Source organism: Halictus rubicundus, chromosome 13 (assembly GCF_050948215.1).
Source record: "Halictus rubicundus isolate RS-2024b chromosome 13, iyHalRubi1_principal, whole genome shotgun sequence".
In the NCBI taxonomy this organism is placed as follows: domain Eukaryota; kingdom Metazoa; phylum Arthropoda; class Insecta; order Hymenoptera; family Halictidae; genus Halictus; species Halictus rubicundus.
The window spans coordinates 7,324,781-7,345,662 of record NC_135161.1 but is presented as its reverse complement, the minus strand read 5'-3'; the positions used below and the strand labels follow the sequence as shown (position 1 = coordinate 7,345,662).

General features: G+C 43.0%; 1 protein-coding gene across 2 annotated transcripts; it reads right to left on the bottom strand.

Annotated features, from left to right (window-relative positions):
• Positions 1-89: 89 nt before the first annotated feature.
• On the bottom strand, positions 90-3,769 carry Mad (mothers against decapentaplegic homolog 1). 2 transcript variants are annotated; one of them, XM_076798807.1, is made up of 4 exons: positions 2,777-3,769; positions 2,512-2,597; positions 1,116-2,431; positions 90-1,038 (listed from the first exon to the last, which is right to left on the bottom strand). In XM_076798807.1, exons 3-4 carry the CDS (start codon positions 2,360-2,362, stop codon positions 879-881), a joined length of 1,407 nt encoding a protein of 468 aa, XP_076654922.1. In that variant the 5' UTR covers positions 2,363-2,431; positions 2,512-2,597; positions 2,777-3,769; the 3' UTR covers positions 90-878. The 2 variants fall into 2 exon arrangements, with proteins under 2 accessions (XP_076654922.1, XP_076654921.1); XM_076798806.1 differs by lacking the exon at positions 2,512-2,597.
• Between the last annotated feature and the right edge of the window lie 17,113 nt (positions 3,770-20,882).

Here is a 20,882-nt window from a genome sequence, read left to right as displayed (position 1 = left end):
CGTCAATTGAGTCCTATCGCTCAGAGGCAAGTTGATCGCTGGGGCTAAAACCGGACAACGACCTACAAACGACGACGACGACCTTACACTTGTCATCCTGCGAATAACTTCTAAATTTAACAAAAATGTACGTCCAACAGGTTGTACTCTAACTTTTGAGCGGTAATGCATATCTACATGTATATATATATTTATACATATACATATATGTAGGAACAGTATTACTTTAGGTCAGGAAGTTACATAGCATTGTATTTCGAATTTGGAACGATTGGGCTATGCGCTGCTCGTTGCTGATCCTTTTGAAAATAAGAAATCATCACGATCATTTAACTGTGCCATTCGTTTGTATTTTGATCTCAGTCTACTTTCTTATTTTATAGTAAATCTTTGGAATACACGCGAGTATTAATTTCAAAGACCCATTCCTTACATATGTATATACATATATGCACACATGAATATAGATATATATACATATATGTATATATATTTATATTTATATATGTACGACATTATATTTTTACTAGAATTCTCTCCCTATGTAATAGCCGAAAGTTGTACAACTTTTGCGTGTACAGTGTGTTCTCTGAAATCTGTTTTTTTTTCTTTTATATACTAAGGATCACATTCAATACTTATCGACTTCTGCAATCCTTTATTTTTCATAAGTATTATACTATCAACTATTTTTCCATTGCGCTGGAACAGCTCCGCTTCACTTACCACTCTCGATATTCTTTCATAAATCTCTTACGGTCTATATTACTACAGCACTATGTAATATTAAAAACTGCTCTCTCGAATTGTCAGGTGTTTTTTTTTTTTGCTATATTTCACTATATCTTTTCTCCTAGCAACGAAACACAAAGCACAAATTATGACACAGAACTTATAGCATTATGGGGAGAACCCATTTGCGTTAACACTTTATCCAACCACTGTAAGGGTCCGTGTAAATGTGCTTCTATCCAACACGGAGTCGACGTGACATCTTGTCGATGGTATTCAGCACCCCATCCTTTAACAAAGGACATTCTGAAAAGAATAAATACGCGTGTAATTGCTATTTCCAGCCGAAATACGAATCTCTTATACGCTATTATAAAGGTTACCTTATAGTACACATTTTCGTTAACTCGTAGACAGCTTCGAAGCCGTGGTTCACACTTTGCGAGAGCAGCTGGGCAAACTCTTGGTTATTAAATATCTTTAACGAACATCCCGGTGGAATCTTACAAACTGTACTAGGATGAAATCCATGATGGTGATTACAATTTCTAGATTGGACGAATATAGCAGAGTCAGAGAGGCACTCCGCGTATACTTCGCCACCTACATAATATAGATGCACTCCTTTCCCTATGTGTCTTCTCGTGTTCTCAATAGTAGAATTCCGATTTACATTTGATAATTGTCCGAGGCAAAAACGGTCGGAATTGTTGCTTGGATTTGTGAAGCCGTCCACTATAACAGAGTGGGAGTGACAATGGAAAACTTCGCCCACTCTACAGTTTAACTCGTAATAAGCGATAGAGGCCCAATAGGGTGGTTCTTGGTAACAAACTGGAGCCACTTCGGCCGAGCCAGTCGTGTCCATTGCCACTGGATCCGGTGGAGGTGACTGTCCAGGTTGGGAACCGTCTTCGGGCGGCGAATAAGCCGGGGGAGGAGTTTCCGGTAATCCGTTGGTACCATAAGGGCTCTGTGGATTCGGCGAAGTTGTACTCCCTGGACTGGGAACCGAACCAACCGAAGACATAGGCGAAGTTGGATTTACACCTCCGGTGGACCCAGCATTAAATCCACTCGAAGAATAAGATACGTTATGCGGCATCGTCGGTTCCGCTATCTGGTGAAACGGTAGCAAAGAATGTCCAGGAGGATACTCCGAATGTCTAGGTACCAGTACTGGTGGAAGTACCGGACTCTCGACTCTTTTATAATGATAGGGATTGATGCAGACTTCCTTCTGCTTCGCGGAGAAAGGGTACTGGCATAATTCGAGTGGCTTCAGTTCATGGTGAGACTGCAAATCTGGCCATCTCCATACCCGACAATAAATAACATGCGGCAAACCCTTACGATGTGACACTTGTAGCCTGCCGTCTAAGCTTCTTGGTATTGTTACGCATTTACTCGGCGTGCCAGGACAACTCAAAGCCCGTTCCAGCTCTTCTATCGCGCCTTTCCTTTTCTTTAACTTCTTTACCAGTGAATCGACCGCTTTTTCTGCCCATTTCTCCTCCTCGTCGCCCTGCTTCCAACCGAGCAACTTCTTCACGGCAGGACTAGTGAACGAAAATAAACTATTCAACGAAGACATAGGCCCGGAGCTAGAAGATCCCTCCTCATCGTCCATGTTAAAGATACTGTGTAGTGCTCAAATTATATCTATAACTTTCTTGCGGTATTCCTGTTCCTGAACAACCTGCAATTCAAAACAGTCTGTCAAGTTTCCTGAGTTTAGGATCTCTTAATACATTTGACACAAATGTTCTTTCTACGTACGCTAACGTTGCAGAAACAAGAGAGTTCAACAAGGTATATTGTTAGCGCACATCTCTTCGATTCGGCTCGCAAAGATATCGGTAATGCTAGTCATGTATCGAAACAAATATTGCGTTAAATTGTGAGGTTAGATGCTACAAAAATTCGATGCACCAATCGTGCAGAGCGTCGGGCGCGATCGAAACACGACAAGACCATACGCGTTTGATAATCTCGGATGAAAAACGTTACGAAAGTTGAAGGGAAACAAATTGGCCACACTTACACGGAATTGATCAGCGATCCAGCATTGTTTTTACTACAATCTCCCACTCTTGTTACCACATTCTTGACGCCAACCTCTCGCCATCACGATCGACGAGAAATATTCGCGAATTTATCGATTGCACACCTTGACTTTATCGTGTTCCTAATAACAACAATTCTACGAACACGATAAACATCTATATAAGCAAATTTTCTTGTAACACAGTATAGCCACTCGCAGAGTTCATAATCTTTCTCTTCCTCTCCCCCTCTCTCTCACGCTCGCTCTCTCTCTTTCTCTCCCCCTCTTCTTTCTTATCTTCCGTCTGTCTCTCAATCTCTATCTCTTTTGCTCGTTTCAGTGGCGAAAAGTCGGGGTATTCGCAATAAGCAATAGAGAACGCTCAGAATTTCAGGAAGTATACGGAAGTTTCTTTTGCGTACTCACCGAATACTCGAGCTGCATAGAAACAATTTCGATGCATCGAATAATGTATCGACAATGCTCGGTTATTTTCATGCGTCGCGTGCAATTTCGACTAAAAATATTTATCCATGGAAAGAACGAAACGTCGTATAACAGTATTATGGCGTTGCACGAACATCATGGCGCCGTGTTTATGTAGACCGACCACACTGTACGCGAGAACTGTACACACTAACCATGCCGATTCGTGTCGCTTATGATTCACAGGCTTCGCAGACGTTTAAATACACCCGTCGGCGATCAATTTTTGTCGCGCGCTTTATTCCCCGTGTGCAAACATCGTTTATGCGTGCGTTCACATACGGCAATAATATGCACTGGTCGCGCTACGCAACGACAATGTATTCAACGATAAGGGCTGATCGTAGATGACTCACTTGGAAAAAATGATACATGCAAAATTCCTCGTCGACGATCTATTCGAAACGGCGTTCTCGAAAATTTGAAAAACATTTTTCACGTGCGTATCGTTCGGGATTTTCTGATCGATAATTGATTACGTATTGTCCCGTGAAATTTACGTCTTGTTAAGGGCCCGGACTGCCAAAACTAGAGTGACTACTTTACCGACAAAATATGGTTTTACGTGCCTCAAGTTTTCGTCCTTAAATAAGAATATATTGTCGCTGATAAAGAGCTCATTCGAAAGAGGAAGGTTCAATCTAGTGCGGGCTGGTCATGAGCTGACGAGATTATGCATATATTTAGAAATATAAGCGTTAGAAGTAGGCCAAAAATTGACGATGCGCGTGCCGTGGAATTCAAGCATTTTTATGCCATTGGATGAGTTTTCTGGGTGATGTCGAGACCAGCCCGCACTAGAAAATATCTCCAGCTACAAATTGAGCTATAATTTGTCTTGATTCTGTTGCGAAATAAAGGCGAAAACTTGTTTCTAGTTTGGCAGTCAAAGTGTTAAATACGCGTAAGCAAAAATGGACGATGTGTAAAATGTTTTTAAAACGTACATCTCTGTGTGCGAAGCGTTTAAAAATTTTGAACCTATGTTTTGAATCTATGTTGACAGGACTTGTCATTTTGTATCGCCATTTTGGGATTTTTTCACTGCTGACGTAATTTTTATTATACATTCCACTGATTTGCGTGCTCCGAGATTCAAATTTATTTCAATTTCAAATTTCAAACAACAAAATGGCCGATTTGGAGGAGGAAAATATAAAGATCAGAGCAGCGAAGGACTGTCCTCTTGAAGAAAGGACGCGAATGGTCACCGTAACTATAGTCGAGAACCTAGAAGACTCGACTTCGTTCGAACAGCCGTGCCACGATGAGAATAGCAAGGGTTCGGGAGGCGGCGATTCCAGACTCTATAATACAAAGGTGGGATTTGTCATTGGTTACAAGCTGTACACGAAGTATAAATATGTACCGCGTGTCCAATGACAAGTCCCATTTTTGCGCCTTCGAGCAACATTTTCCATCATTCGGTCGCATGATGCCTGCCGTAGCTTCGCTGGAACAGCCGTGCCTCGGCACACTCACACACCGCCAGGTCAGCGTGTACGTGTACCAACGAGAATCGCAAGGGTCCGGGACGCCACGATTTATTCATCTATAATACAAAGGTGGGGCATGGCGGTGGTTACAAACTGTACACGAAGTATAAATATGTTCAGTATGTCCACTACCAAGTCCCATTTTTGCGCCTTCGAGCAACATTTTCCATCATTCGGTCGCATGATGCCTGCCGTAGCTTCGCTGGAACAGCCGTGCCTCGGCACACTCACACACCGCCAGGTCAGCGTGTACGTGTACCAACGAGAATCGCAAGGGTCCGGGACGCCACGATTTATTCATCTATAATACAAAGGTGGGGCATGGCAGTGGTCAGAGGCATTAGATGAAGTATAAATCTATTACTCGAACGACTGTTAAGTCCCATTTTTGCGTCTTCGAGCAACATTTTCCATCATTCGGTCGCATGATGCCTGCCGTAGCTTCGCTGGAACAGCCGTGCCTCGGCACACTCACACACCGCCAGGTCAGCGTGTACGTGTACCAACGAGAATCGCAAGGGTCCGGGACGCCACGATTTATTCATCTATAATACAAAGGTGGGATTTGTCATTGGTTACAAGGTGTACACGAAGTATAAATATGTACCTCTGGTCCAATGACAAGTCCCATTTTTGCGCCTTCGAGCAACATTTTCCATCATTCGGTCGCATGATGCCTGCCGTAGCTTCGCTGGAACAGCCGTGCCTCGGCACACTCACACACCGCCAGGTCAGCGTGTACGTGTACCAACGAGAATCGCAAGGGTCCGGGACGCCACGATTTATTCATCTATAATACAAAGGTGGGGCATGGCAGTGGTCAGAGGCATTAGATGAAGTATAAATCTTGTACTCGAACCAGTGTTAAGTCCCATTTTTGCGTCTTCGAGCAACATTTTCCATCATTCGGTCGCATGATGCCTGCCGTAGCTTCGCTGGAACAGCCGTGCCTCGGCACACTCACACACCGCCAGGTCAGCGTGTACGTGTACCAACGAGAATCGCAAGGGTCCGGGACGCCACGATTTATTCATCTATAATACAAAGGTGGGATTTGTCATTGGTTACAAGGTGTACACGAAGTATAAATATGTACGTCTGGTCCAATGACAAGTCCCATTTTTGCGCCTTCGAGCAACATTTTCCATCATTCGGTCGCATGATGCCTGCCGTAGCTTCGCTGGAACAGCCGTGCCTCGGCACACTCACACACCGCCAGGTCAGCGTGTACGTGTACCAACGAGAATCGCAAGGGTCCGGGACGCCACGATTTATTCATCTATAATACAAAGGTGGGGCATGGCAGTGGTCAGAAACCGCAGTTGAAGTATAAATCTACTTTCTGATTCACTGTCAAATCTCATTTTTGCGTCTTCGAGCAACATTTTCCATCATTCGGTCGCATGACGCCTGCCGTAGCTTCGCTGGAACAGCCGTGCCTCGGCACACTCACACACCGCCAGGTCGGCGTGTACATGTACCTACGAGAATCGCAAGGGTCCGGGATGCGGCGATTCATTACTCGACATACACTAAATAGAAAAGTGAACTTTTCTTTCTTTTCTTTCTTTTCGGTCGGAAGTGACCTTTTTCATCTAGCAATCTGCGAAATTTAGTTTATAAGATTGTAAAGTCGTCGTTGTAACAAAAGGGAGTCAGTAGGAAGCGTATTGAATTCCTTCTGGTTTCCTTTCGGGTCTCTTGTGCAGCAACCTCCTCGTGGTGAGACCCGGGCAATCGGTATTATTATCTATTTGTAAAAACTTATAGTAATCTTACAAATAGAGTATAATATCGAGCTAATGGCTGCACAATTATAATTTCCTATAACATTTTAAATTAAAATTTAAGACTTACTTGCCTCTTGGTTTTCTTGACGATCATTATTAACCACGACTTGTTAATCGAATCGAGGCGCTGAAAAGTAGAGCGTAATCCGTTTTTCTGTCATTGATTGTTGGTGATCGTAGCTCGACACATAATATAGATACCAGAGAGACCACGAGCGGATATCATTGTGTATCGCTGCGCGTTGTGCGCTATAGTTACGGTCACCATACTTCCTTGGGGAACGACAAAACGGAAATTGTTTTGTTTCACAAAAAGAAAATTCAAGTTTTGTACTTTGTAATTCTTTTAAAAATTCGTAAAACTGTAATTCGTGTGTGGACGTTGCGTTTCGTTTAAATGCGTGCTTTCATTGATTCGATTTCTAATTGGGTTTTCTCACTGGTCCACGTATTGTTCATTAACGTTTGTTCAGTTGTCGCATTAACATGTTGACTGGCATGTCACCCATATGTGGGTGACGGAATTATTTGTCCTGGTTTTAAAATGAATTTTTACGTTAATATATTCATTGTAGCAAATTTAATTGGGATCTGTAAAATGCAAGAAAGCTGGAGGACTACCCAATATCATGCATTCAATTTTTTCAATTTTTATTTCATTAACTGACTTGCTTTGATTTTATGGAATTTTTGAGGTTTCTAGTTTGGCAGTCAAAGTGTTAAATACGCGTAAGCAAAAATGGACGATGTGTAAAATGTTTTTAAAACGTACATCTCTGTGTGCGAAGCGTTTAAAAATTTTGAACCTATGTTTTGAATCTATGTTGACAGGACTTGTCATTTTGTATCGCCATTTTGGGATTTTTTCACTGCTGACGTAATTTTTATTATACATTCCACTGATTTGCGTGCTCCGAGATTCAAATTTATTTCAATTTCAAATTTCAAACAACAAAATGGCCGATTTGGAGGAGGAAAATATAAAGATCAGAGCAGCGAAGGACTGTCCTCTTGAAGAAAGGACGCGTATGGTCACCGTAACTATAGTCGAGAACCTAGAAGACTCGACTTCGTTCGAACAGCCGTGCCACGATGAGAATAGCAAGGGTTCGGGAGGCGGCGATTCCAGACTCTATAATACAAAGGTGGGATTTGTTATTGGTTACAAGCTGTACACGAAGTATAAATATGTACAGCCTGTCCAATGACAAGTCCCATTTTTGCGCCTTCGAGCAACATTTTCCATCATTCGGTCGCATGATGCCTGCCGTAGCTTCGCTGGAACAGCCGTGCCTCGGCACACTCACACACCGCCAGGTCAGCGTGTACGTGTACCAACGAGAATCGCAAGGGTCCGGGACGCCACGATTTATTCATCTATAATACAAAGGTGGGATTTGTCATTGGTTACAAGCTGTACATGAAGTATAAATATGTACGCGTGTGTCCAATGACAAGTCCCATTTTTGCGCCTTCGAGCAACATTTTCCATCATTCGGTCGCATGATGCCTGCCGTAGCTTCGCTGGAACAGCCGTGCCTCGGCACACTCACACACCGCCAGGTCAGCGTGTACGTGTACCAACGAGAATCGCAAGGGTCCGGGACGCCACGATTTATTCATCTATAATACAAAGGTGGGATTTGTCATTGGTTACAAGCTGTACATGAAGTATAAATATGTACGCGTGTGTCCAATGACAAGTCCCATTTTTGCGCCTTCGAGCAACATTTTCCATCATTCGGTCGCATGATGCCTGCCGTAGCTTCGCTGGAACAGCCGTGCCTCGGCACACTCACACACCGCCAGGTCAGCGTGTACGTGTACCAACGAGAATCGCAAGGGTCCGGGACGCCACGATTTATTCATCTATAATACAAAGGTGGGATTTGTCATTGGTTACAAGCTGTACATGAAGTATAAATATGTACGCGCGTGTCCAATGACAAGTCCCATTTTTGCGCCTTCGAGCAACATTTTCCATCATTCGGTCGCATGATGCCTGCCGTAGCTTCGCTGGAACAGCCGTGCCTCGGCACACTCACACACCGCCAGGTCAGCGTGTACGTGTACCAACGAGAATCGCAAGGGTCCGGGACGCCACGATTTATTCATCTATAATACAAAGGTGGGATTTGTCATTGGTTACAAGCTGTACATGAAGTATAAATATGTACGCGCGTGTCCAATGACAAGTCCCATTTTTGCGCCTTCGAGCAACATTTTCCATCATTCGGTCGCATGATGCCTGCCGTAGCTTCGCTGGAACAGCCGTGCCTCGGCACACTCACACACCGCCAGGTCAGCGTGTACGTGTACCAACGAGAATCGCAAGGGTCCGGGACGCCACGATTTATTCATCTATAATACAAAGGTGGGATTTGTCATTGGTTACAAGCTGTACATGAAGTATAAATATGTACGCGTGTGTCCAATGACAAGTCCCATTTTTGCGCCTTCGAGCAACATTTTCCATCATTCGGTCGCATGATGCCTGCCGTAGCTTCGCTGGAACAGCCGTGCCTCGGCACACTCACACACCGCCAGGTCAGCGTGTACGTGTACCAACGAGAATCGCAAGGGTCCGGGACGCCACGATTTATTCATCTATAATACAAAGGTGGGATTTGTCATTGGTTACAAGCTGTACATGAAGTATAAATATGTACGCGTGTGTCCAATGACAAGTCCCATTTTTGCGCCTTCGAGCAACATTTTCCATCATTCGGTCGCATGATGCCTGCCGTAGCTTCGCTGGAACAGCCGTGCCTCGGCACACTCACACACCGCCAGGTCAGCGTGTACGTGTACCAACGAGAATCGCAAGGGTCCGGGACGCCACGATTTATTCATCTATAATACAAAGGTGGGATTTGTCATTGGTTACAAGCTGTACATGAAGTATAAATATGTACGCGTGTGTCCAATGACAAGTCCCATTTTTGCGCCTTCGAGCAACATTTTCCATCATTCGGTCGCATGATGCCTGCCGTAGCTTCGCTGGAACAGCCGTGCCTCGGCACACTCACACACCGCCAGGTCAGCGTGTACGTGTACCAACGAGAATCGCAAGGGTCCGGGACGCCACGATTTATTCATCTATAATACAAAGGTGGGATTTGTCATTGGTTACAAGCTGTACATGAAGTATAAATATGTACGCGTGTGTCCAATGACAAGTCCCATTTTTGCGCCTTCGAGCAACATTTTCCATCATTCGGTCGCATGATGCCTGCCGTAGCTTCGCTGGAACAGCCGTGCCTCGGCACACTCACACACCGCCAGGTCAGCGTGTACGTGTACCAACGAGAATCGCAAGGGTCCGGGACGCCACGATTTATTCATCTATAATACAAAGGTGGGATTTGTCATTGGTTACAAGCTGTACATGAAGTATAAATATGTACGCGCGTGTCCAATGACAAGTCCCATTTTTGCGCCTTCGAGCAACATTTTCCATCATTCGGTCGCATGATGCCTGCCGTAGCTTCGCTGGAACAGCCGTGCCTCGGCACACTCACACACCGCCAGGTCAGCGTGTACGTGTACCAACGAGAATCGCAAGGGTCCGGGACGCCACGATTTATTCATCTATAATACAAAGGTGGGATTTGTCATTGGTTACAAGCTGTACATGAAGTATAAATATGTACGCGCGTGTCCAATGACAAGTCCCATTTTTGCGCCTTCGAGCAACATTTTCCATCATTCGGTCGCATGATGCCTGCCGTAGCTTCGCTGGAACAGCCGTGCCTCGGCACACTCACACACCGCCAGGTCAGCGTGTACGTGTACCAACGAGAATCGCAAGGGTCCGGGACGCCACGATTTATTCATCTATAATACAAAGGTGGGATTTGTCATTGGTTACAAGCTGTACATGAAGTATAAATATGTACGCGTGTGTCCAATGACAAGTCCCATTTTTGCGCCTTCGAGCAACATTTTCCATCATTCGGTCGCATGATGCCTGCCGTAGCTTCGCTGGAACAGCCGTGCCTCGGCACACTCACACACCGCCAGGTCAGCGTGTACGTGTACCAACGAGAATCGCAAGGGTCCGGGACGCCACGATTTATTCATCTATAATACAAAGGTGGGATTTGTCATTGGTTACAAGCTGTACATGAAGTATAAATATGTACGCGTGTGTCCAATGACAAGTCCCATTTTTGCGCCTTCGAGCAACATTTTCCATCATTCGGTCGCATGATGCCTGCCGTAGCTTCGCTGGAACAGCCGTGCCTCGGCACACTCACACACCGCCAGGTCAGCGTGTACGTGTACCAACGAGAATCGCAAGGGTCCGGGACGCCACGATTTATTCATCTATAATACAAAGGTGGGATTTGTCATTGGTTACAAGCTGTACATGAAGTATAAATATGTACGCGTGTGTCCAATGACAAGTCCCATTTTTGCGCCTTCGAGCAACATTTTCCATCATTCGGTCGCATGATGCCTGCCGTAGCTTCGCTGGAACAGCCGTGCCTCGGCACACTCACACACCGCCAGGTCAGCGTGTACGTGTACCAACGAGAATCGCAAGGGTCCGGGACGCCACGATTTATTCATCTATAATACAAAGGTGGGATTTGTCATTGGTTACAAGCTGTACATGAAGTATAAATATGTACGCGTGTGTCCAATGACAAGTCCCATTTTTGCGCCTTCGAGCAACATTTTCCATCATTCGGTCGCATGATGCCTGCCGTAGCTTCGCTGGAACAGCCGTGCCTCGGCACACTCACACACCGCCAGGTCAGCGTGTACGTGTACCAACGAGAATCGCAAGGGTCCGGGACGCCACGATTTATTCATCTATAATACAAAGGTGGGATTTGTCATTGGTTACAAGCTGTACATGAAGTATAAATATGTACGCGCGTGTCCAATGACAAGTCCCATTTTTGCGCCTTCGAGCAACATTTTCCATCATTCGGTCGCATGATGCCTGCCGTAGCTTCGCTGGAACAGCCGTGCCTCGGCACACTCACACACCGCCAGGTCAGCGTGTACGTGTACCAACGAGAATCGCAAGGGTCCGGGACGCCACGATTTATTCATCTATAATACAAAGGTGGGATTTGTCATTGGTTACAAGCTGTACATGAAGTATAAATATGTACGCGCGTGTCCAATGACAAGTCCCATTTTTGCGCCTTCGAGCAACATTTTCCATCATTCGGTCGCATGATGCCTGCCGTAGCTTCGCTGGAACAGCCGTGCCTCGGCACACTCACACACCGCCAGGTCAGCGTGTACGTGTACCAACGAGAATCGCAAGGGTCCGGGACGCCACGATTTATTCATCTATAATACAAAGGTGGGGCATGGCAGTGGTCAGAGGCATTAGATGAAGTATAAATCTATTACTCGAACGACTGTTAAGTCCCATTTTTGCGTCTTCGAGCAACATTTTCCATCATTCGGTCGCATGATGCCTGCCGTAGCTTCGCTGGAACAGCCGTGCCTCGGCACACTCACACACCGCCAGGTCAGCGTGTACGTGTACCAACGAGAATCGCAAGGGTCCGGGACGCCACGATTTATTCATCTATAATACAAAGGTGGGATTTGTCATTGGTTACAAGGTGTACACGAAGTATAAATATGTACCTCTGGTCCAATGACAAGTCCCATTTTTGCGCCTTCGAGCAACATTTTCCATCATTCGGTCGCATGATGCCTGCCGTAGCTTCGCTGGAACAGCCGTGCCTCGGCACACTCACACACCGCCAGGTCAGCGTGTACGTGTACCAACGAGAATCGCAAGGGTCCGGGACGCCACGATTTATTCATCTATAATACAAAGGTGGGGCATGGCAGTGGTCAGAAACCGCAGTTGAAGTATAAATCTACTTTCTGATTCACTGTCAAATCTCATTTTTGCGTCTTCGAGCAACATTTTCCATCATTCGGTCGCATGACGCCTGCCGTAGCTTCGCTGGAACAGCCGTGCCTCGGCACACTCACACACCGCCAGGTCGGCGTGTACATGTACCTACGAGAATCGCAAGGGTCCGGGATGCGGCGATTCATTACTCGACATACACTAAATAGAAAAGTGAACTTTTCTTTCTTTTCTTTCTTTTCGGTCGGAAGTGACCTTTTTCATCTAGCAATCTGCGAAATTTAGTTTATAAGATTGTAAAGTCGTCGTTGTAACAAAAGGGAGTCAGTAGGAAGCGTATTGAATTCCTTCTAGTTTCCTTTCGGGTCTCTTGTGCAGCAACCTCCTCGTGGTGAGACCCGGGCAATCGGTATTATTCTGTATTTGTAAAAACTTATAGTAATCTTACAAACAGAGTATAATATCGAGCTAATGGCTGCACAATTATAATTTCCTATAACATTTTAAATTAAAATTTAAGACTTACTTGCCTCTTGGTTTTCTTGACGATCATTATTAACCACGACTTGTTAATCGAATCGAGGCGCTGAAAAGTAGAGCGTAATCCGTTTTTCTGTCATTGATTGTTGGTGATCGTAGCTCGACACATAATATAGATACCAGAGAGACCACGAGCGGATATCATTGTGTATCGCTGCGCGTTGTGCGCTATAGTTACGGTCACCATACTTCCTTGGGGAACGACAAAACGGAAATTGTTTTGTTTCACAAAAAGAAAATTCAAGTTTTGTACTTTGTAATTCTTTTAAAAATTCGTAAAACTGTAATTCGTGTGTGGACGTTGCGTTTCGTTTAAATGCGTGCTTTCATTGATTCGATTTCTAATTGGGTTTTCTCACTGGTCCACGTATTGTTCATTAACGTTTGTTCAGTTGTCGCATTAACATGTTGACTGGCATGTCACCCATATGTGGGTGACGGAATTATTTGTCCTGGTTTTAAAATGAATTTTTACGTTAATATATTCATTGTAGCAAATTTAATTGGGATCTGTAAAATGCAAGAAAGCTGGAGGACTACCCAATATCATGCATTCAATTTTTTCAATTTTTATTTCATTAACTGACTTGCTTTGATTTTATGGAATTTTTGAGGTTTCTAGTTTGGCAGTCAAAGTGTTAAATACGCGTAAGCAAAAATGGACGATGTGTAAAATGTTTTTAAAACGTACATCTCTGTGTGCGAAGCGTTTAAAAATTTTGAACCTATGTTTTGAATCTATGTTGACAGGACTTGTCATTTTGTATCGCCATTTTGGGATTTTTTCACTGCTGACGTAATTTTTATTATACATTCCACTGATTTGCGTGCTCCGAGATTCAAATTTATTTCAATTTCAAATTTCAAACAACAAAATGGCCGATTTGGAGGAGGAAAATATAAAGATCAGAGCAGCGAAGGACTGTCCTCTTGAAGAAAGGACGCGTATGGTCACCGTAACTATAGTCGAGAACCTAGAAGACTCGACTTCGTTCGAACAGCCGTGCCACGATGAGAATAGCAAGGGTTCGGGAGGCGGCGATTCCAGACTCTATAATACAAAGGTGGGATTTGTTATTGGTTACAAGCTGTACACGAAGTATAAATATGTACAGCCTGTCCAATGACAAGTCCCATTTTTGCGCCTTCGAGCAACATTTTCCATCATTCGGTCGCATGATGCCTGCCGTAGCTTCGCTGGAACAGCCGTGCCTCGGCACACTCACACACCGCCAGGTCAGCGTGTACGTGTACCAACGAGAATCGCAAGGGTCCGGGACGCCACGATTTATTCATCTATAATACAAAGGTGGGATTTGTCATTGGTTACAAGCTGTACATGAAGTATAAATATGTACGCGCGTGTCCAATGACAAGTCCCATTTTTGCGCCTTCGAGCAACATTTTCCATCATTCGGTCGCATGATGCCTGCCGTAGCTTCGCTGGAACAGCCGTGCCTCGGCACACTCACACACCGCCAGGTCAGCGTGTACGTGTACCAACGAGAATCGCAAGGGTCCGGGACGCCACGATTTATTCATCTATAATACAAAGGTGGGATTTGTCATTGGTTACAAGCTGTACATGAAGTATAAATATGTACGCGTGTGTCCAATGACAAGTCCCATTTTTGCGCCTTCGAGCAACATTTTCCATCATTCGGTCGCATGATGCCTGCCGTAGCTTCGCTGGAACAGCCGTGCCTCGGCACACTCACACACCGCCAGGTCAGCGTGTACGTGTACCAACGAGAATCGCAAGGGTCCGGGACGCCACGATTTATTCATCTATAATACAAAGGTGGGGCATGGCAGTGGTCAGAAACCGCAGTTGAAGTATAAATCTACTTTCTGATCCACTGACAAGTCCCATTTTTGCGCCTTCGAGCAACATTTTCCATCATTCGGTCGCATGACGCCTGCCGTAGCTTCGCTGGAACAGCCGTGCCTCGGCACACTCACACACCGCCAGGTCAGCGTGTACGTGTACCAACGAGAATCGCAAGGGTCCGGGACGCCACGATTTATTCATCTATAATACAAAGGTGGGATTTGTCATTGGTTACAAGCTGTACATGAAGTATAAATATGTACGCGTGTGTCCAATGACAAGTCCCATTTTTGCGCCTTCGAGCAACATTTTCCATCATTCGGTCGCATGATGCCTGCCGTAGCTTCGCTGGAACAGCCGTGCCTCGGCACACTCACACACCGCCAGGTCAGCGTGTACGTGTACCAACGAGAATCGCAAGGGTCCGGGACGCCACGATTTATTCATCTATAATACAAAGGTGGGGCATGGCAGTGGTCAGAAACCGCAGTTGAAGTATAAATCTACTTTCTGATCCACTGACAAGTCCCATTTTTGCGCCTTCGAGCAACATTTTCCATCATTCGGTCGCATGACGCCTGCCGTAGCTTCGCTGGAACAGCCGTGCCTCGGCACACTCACACACCGCCAGGTCGGCGTGTACATGTACCTACGAGAATCGCAAGGGTCCGGGATGCGGCGATTCATTACTCGACATACACTAAATAGAAAAGTGAACTTTTCTTTCTTTTCTTTCTTTTCGGTCGGAAGTGACCTTTTTCATCTAGCAATCTGCGAAATTTAGTTTATAAGATTGTAAAGTCGTCGTTGTAACAAAAGGGAGTCAGTAGGAAGCGTATTGAATTCCTTCTGGTTTCCTTTCGGGTCTCTTGTGCAGCAACCTCCTCGTGGTGAGACCCGGGCAATCGGTATTATTATCTATTTGTAAAAACTTATAGTAATCTTACAAATAGAGTATAATATCGAGCTAATGGCTGCACAATTATAATTTCCTATAACATTTTAAATTAAAATTTAAGACTTACTTGCCTCTTGGTTTTCTTGACGATCATTATTAACCACGACTTGTTAATCGAATCGAGGCGCTGAAAAGTAGAGCGTAATCCGTTTTTCTGTCATTGATTGTTGGTGATCGTAGCTCGACACATAATATAGATACCAGAGAGACCACGAGCGGATATCATTGTGTATCGCTGCGCGTTGTGCGCTATAGTTACGGTCACCATACTTCCTTGGGGAACGACAAAACGGAAATTGTTTTGTTTCACAAAAAGAAAATTCAAGTTTTGTACTTTGTAATTCTTTTAAAAATTCGTAAAACTGTAATTCGTGTGTGGACGTTGCGTTTCGTTTAAATGCGTGCTTTCAATGATTCGATTTCTAATTGGGTTTTCTCACTGGTCCACGTATTGTTCATTAATGTTTGTTCAGTTGTCGCATTAACATGTTGACTGGCATGTCACCCATATGTGGGTGACGGAATTATTTGTCCTGGTTTTAAAATGAATTTTTACGTTAATATATTCATTGTAGCAAATTTAATTGGGATCTGTAAAATGCAAGAAAGCTGGAGGACTACCCAATATCATGCATTCAATTTTTTCAATTTTTATTTCATTAACTGACTTGCTTTGATTTTATGGAATTTTTGAGGTTTCTAGTTTGGCAGTCAAAGTGTTAAATACGCGTAAGCAAAAATGGACGATGTGTAAAATGTTTTTAAAACGTACATCTCTGTGTGCGAAGCGTTTAAAAATTTTGAACCTATGTTTTGAATCTATGTTGACAGGACTTGTCATTTTGTATCGCCATTTTGGGATTTTTTCACTGCTGACGTAATTTTTATTATACATTCCACTGATTTGCGTGCTCCGAGATTCAAATTTATTTCAATTTCAAATTTCAAACAACAAAATGGCCGATTTGGAGGAGGAAAATATAAAGATCAGAGCAGCGAAGGACTGTCCTCTTGAAGAAAGGACGCGTATGGTCACCGTAACTATAGTCGAGAACCTAGAAGACTCGACTTCGTTCGAACAGCCGTGCCACGATGAGAATAGCAAGGGTTCGGGAGGCGGCGATTCCAGACTCTATAATACAAAGGTGGGATTTGTTATTGGTTACAAGCTGTACACGAAGTATAAATATGTACAGCCTGTCCAATGACAAGTCCCATTTTTGCGCCTTCGAGCAACATTTTCCATCATTCGGTCGCATGATGCCTGCCGTAGCTTCGCTGGAACAGCCGTGCCTCGGCACACTCACACACCGCCAGGTCAGCGTGTACGTGTACCAACGAGAATCGCAAGGGTCCGGGACGCCACGATTTATTCATCTATAATACAAAGGTGGGGCATGGCAGTGGTCAGAAACCGCAGTTGAAGTATAAATCTACTTTCTGATCCACTGACAAGTCCCATTTTTGCGCCTTCGAGCAACATTTTCCATCATTCGGTCGCATGACGCCTGCCGTAGCTTCGCTGGAACAGCCGTGCCTCGGCACACTCACACACCGCCAGGTCGGCGTGTACATGTACCTACGAGAATCGCAAGGGTCCGGGATGCGGCGATTCATTACTCGACATACACTAAATAGAAAAGTGAACTTTTCTTTCTTTTCTTTCTTTTCGGTCGGAAGTGACCTTTTTCATCTAGCAATCTGCGAAATTTAGTTTATAAGATTGTAAAGTCGTCGTTGTAACAAAAGGGAGTCAGTAGGAAGCGTATTGAATTCCTTCTAGTTTCCTTTCGGGTCTCTTGTGCAGCAACCTCCTCGTGGTGAGACCCGGGCAATCGGTATTATTCTGTATTTGTAAAAACTTATAGTAATCTTACAAACAGAGTATAATATCGAGCTAATGGCTGCACAATTATAATTTCCTATAACATTTTAAATTAAAATTTAAGACTTACTTGCCTCTTGGTTTTCTTGACGATCATTATTAACCACGACTTGTTAATCGAATCGAGGCGCTGAAAAGTAGAGCGTAATCCGTTTTTCTGTCATTGATTGTTGGTGATCGTAGCTCGACACATAATATAGATACCAGAGAGACCACGAGCGGATATCATTGTGTATCGCTGCGCGTTGTGCGCTATAGTTACGGTCACCATACTTCCTTGGGGAACGACAAAACGGAAATTGTTTTGTTTCACAAAAAGAAAATTCAAGTTTTGTACTTTGTAATTCTTTTAAAAATTCGTAAAACTGTAATTCGTGTGTGGACGTTGCGTTTCGTTTAAATGCGTGCTTTCATTGATTCGATTTCTAATTGGGTTTTCTCACTGGTCCACGTATTGTTCATTAACGTTTGTTCAGTTGTCGCATTAACATGTTGACTGGCATGTCACCCATATGTGGGTGACGGAATTATTTGTCCTGGTTTTAAAATGAATTTTTACGTTAATATATTCATTGTAGCAAAGGGCCTAGCCGAATAAGATGGTCAAAACTGCCCTTAGACGTTTTTCAATAATTAATGAACCATTCGAAAGCTGACCAAGAAAAACCCCTCTGAGCCAAATTTCAACCCCCTATCTTGCTCGTGAGGGTAGTTACAGGGTAAATTAGATTTTGAGCTTTTCCGTGCATTTTCCGCACTCTGATGATTCCCAAAATTCTGAAAAAAATGTGACATATTTTGGACCCTAAAGCGGATTTTTGAGAATTTTCTCAGATTTTTTGGATGCAAACTGTGGTCGTAAAAAATGAAAAACCTCAAAAAAATCGGAAAAATGCAGGTTTCTCAAAAATATGAAAACATGCTATTGAGCTGTTTAGTGCCCCAATAAAGTACCATAACAGGCAGTGTCCTCAATTTTTTTTAGATTTTTTCTTGTGGGCACTTTTTGTCCAGACAAGAAAAACCGAATTTTTTCGACGTTTCTGCTATTAGGAGGAAAGTTACACTTGTTGATTTTATCGCAAGTATATATTAAGTCATTTTTAACGTTATTACATTGAAGCAAGTAAGTGTTTGACCTCAGAAATATGTTTTAAGAGAAAAACAAATTCTATTTCGTGCGATATATACCAGAATGTTCGCAACGTTTACAACGTCGCCGGTTGGCCGAGCAGTCAAGGTGTCGGACTACGGAGCGGAAACGCTGGGTTCGAATCCCGTCGAGGGTAAAGTTTTTTTTTCCATACATCATCTTTATTTTTTCAATTTCTTATATAGTTTATTCATGTGATTTTAACAATATTTTTTAAATGTTTTTAAAAAATATTGAGGTAACATTTTTAACGAACTTTTATTTATATTACTCCGATTTGACTTCGAATTTAATGATATTATTTTCTTGGATTAGGCAATAAATTAATATTTATATTATTGTGTTCGTCCACGATTTCCGCCAGATATAGAAATTGCTTGCGAAAATTGGTAAGATTCCGTGAAAAGAATTTTTAAATCTACTTCTGTCATTTCCGGAAAATCCAGAGTATCTACCGAGGATACTGTTTGAAAAGGAGTCGTTTTGCAGTTCCAATTATGTCCAATTTTTGGAAAGGTTTCGTTGTCTACTTGTTTGTGTAGAAGCTGGTACTTTTGACCTTGTATACTATACATTGCCTCTACAACCCAATGAATTTTCGTGACTTTTCGGGAATAATTCGACACTTTCGTCGAAAGTTGAGAACGATTACCTTTTAAAGCAGGCATGAGAACTCTGAATCCAAGACCTGTTAAATGAGATGTAACATCTCGAAAACCTCTGTCGACAATACAAAAGTCTCCCCTCTTCATGATGGTTTTCAATCAAGTAACTATAAACGGAAATACATCCTCATGTACGTTACAATAAAGAGGAATGGCTAAGGCTTATTTGTACCTGATACCTCACTTTAAAAATAGTGGTAGTATGTAGCCCTTTTCTTTCAATTGGACAAAAACCAATACTTTGCTGCGTGTTATTTATTTAGAATTCTTCTCATTTCCTCCCTAATTTATGAAGACGCAAGGCTTAGAAACCAGATTAATGAATTTTAATATTAAGAATGTTAGAGAGGACCGTAATGAAGATCATATACAATTAGAGAATCGAGGAAGTGATAGATACTCTAAAACTATATTTACATATATTTTATTCAAAAATGTTTCTTAAATATTTTTAAAACATTAAAAAAATATTTTAAAAATCACATGAATAAACCATGTAATAAAAAATTGAAAATATAAAGATGATGTATGGAAAAAAAAACTTTACCCTCGACGGGATTCGAACCCAGCGTTTACGCTCCGTAGTCCGACACCTTGACTGCTCGGCCAACCGGCGATGTTGTAAACGTTGCGAACATTCTGGTATATATCGCACGAAATAGAATTTATTTTTCTCTTAAAACATATTTCTGAGGTCAAACACTTACTTGTTTCAATGTAGTAACGTTAAAAATGCCTTAATATATACTTGCGATAAAATCAACAAGTGTAACTTTCCTCCTAATAGCAGAAACGTCGAAAAAATTCGGTTTTTCTTGTCTGGACAAAAAGTGCCCACAAGAAAAAATCTAAAAAAAATTGAGGACACTGCCTGTTATGGTACTTTATTGGGGCACTAAACAGCTCAATAGCATGTTTTCATATTTTTGAGAAACCTGCATTTTTCCGATTTTTTTGAGGTTTTTCATTTTTTACGACCACAGTTTGCATCCAAAAAATCTGAGAAAATTCTCAAAAATCCGCTTTAGGGTCCAAAATATGTCACATTTTTTTCAGAATTTTGGGAATCATCAGAGTGCGGAAAATGCACGGAAAAGCTCAAAATCTAATTTACCCTGTAACTACCCTCACGAGCAAGATAGGGGGTTGAAATTTGGCTCAGAGGGGTTTTTCTTGGTCAGCTTTCGAATGGTTCATTAATTATTGAAAAACGTCTAAGGGCAGTTTTGACCATCTTATTCGGCTAGGCCCTTTAATTGGGATCTGTAAAATGCAAGAAAGCTGGAGGACTACCCAATATCATGCATTCAATTTTTTCAATTTTTATTTCATTAACTGACTTGCTTTGATTTTATGGAATTTTTGAGGTTTCTAGTTTGGCAGTCAAAGTGTTAAATACGCGTAAGCAAAAATGGACGATGTGTAAAATGTTTTTAAAACGTACA

Bases quoted from the DNA above. Each gene is read 5' to 3' on its own strand.
- Mad (XM_076798807.1), bottom strand. From the start codon at position 2,362: ATGGACGATGAGGAGGGATCTTCTAGCTCCGGGCCTATGTCTTCGTTG. The intron at 1,039-1,115 runs GTAACCTTTATA...TATTCTTTTCAG, and splicing joins ACGAAAATGTGTACTATAAG to AATGTCCTTTGTTAAAGGAT.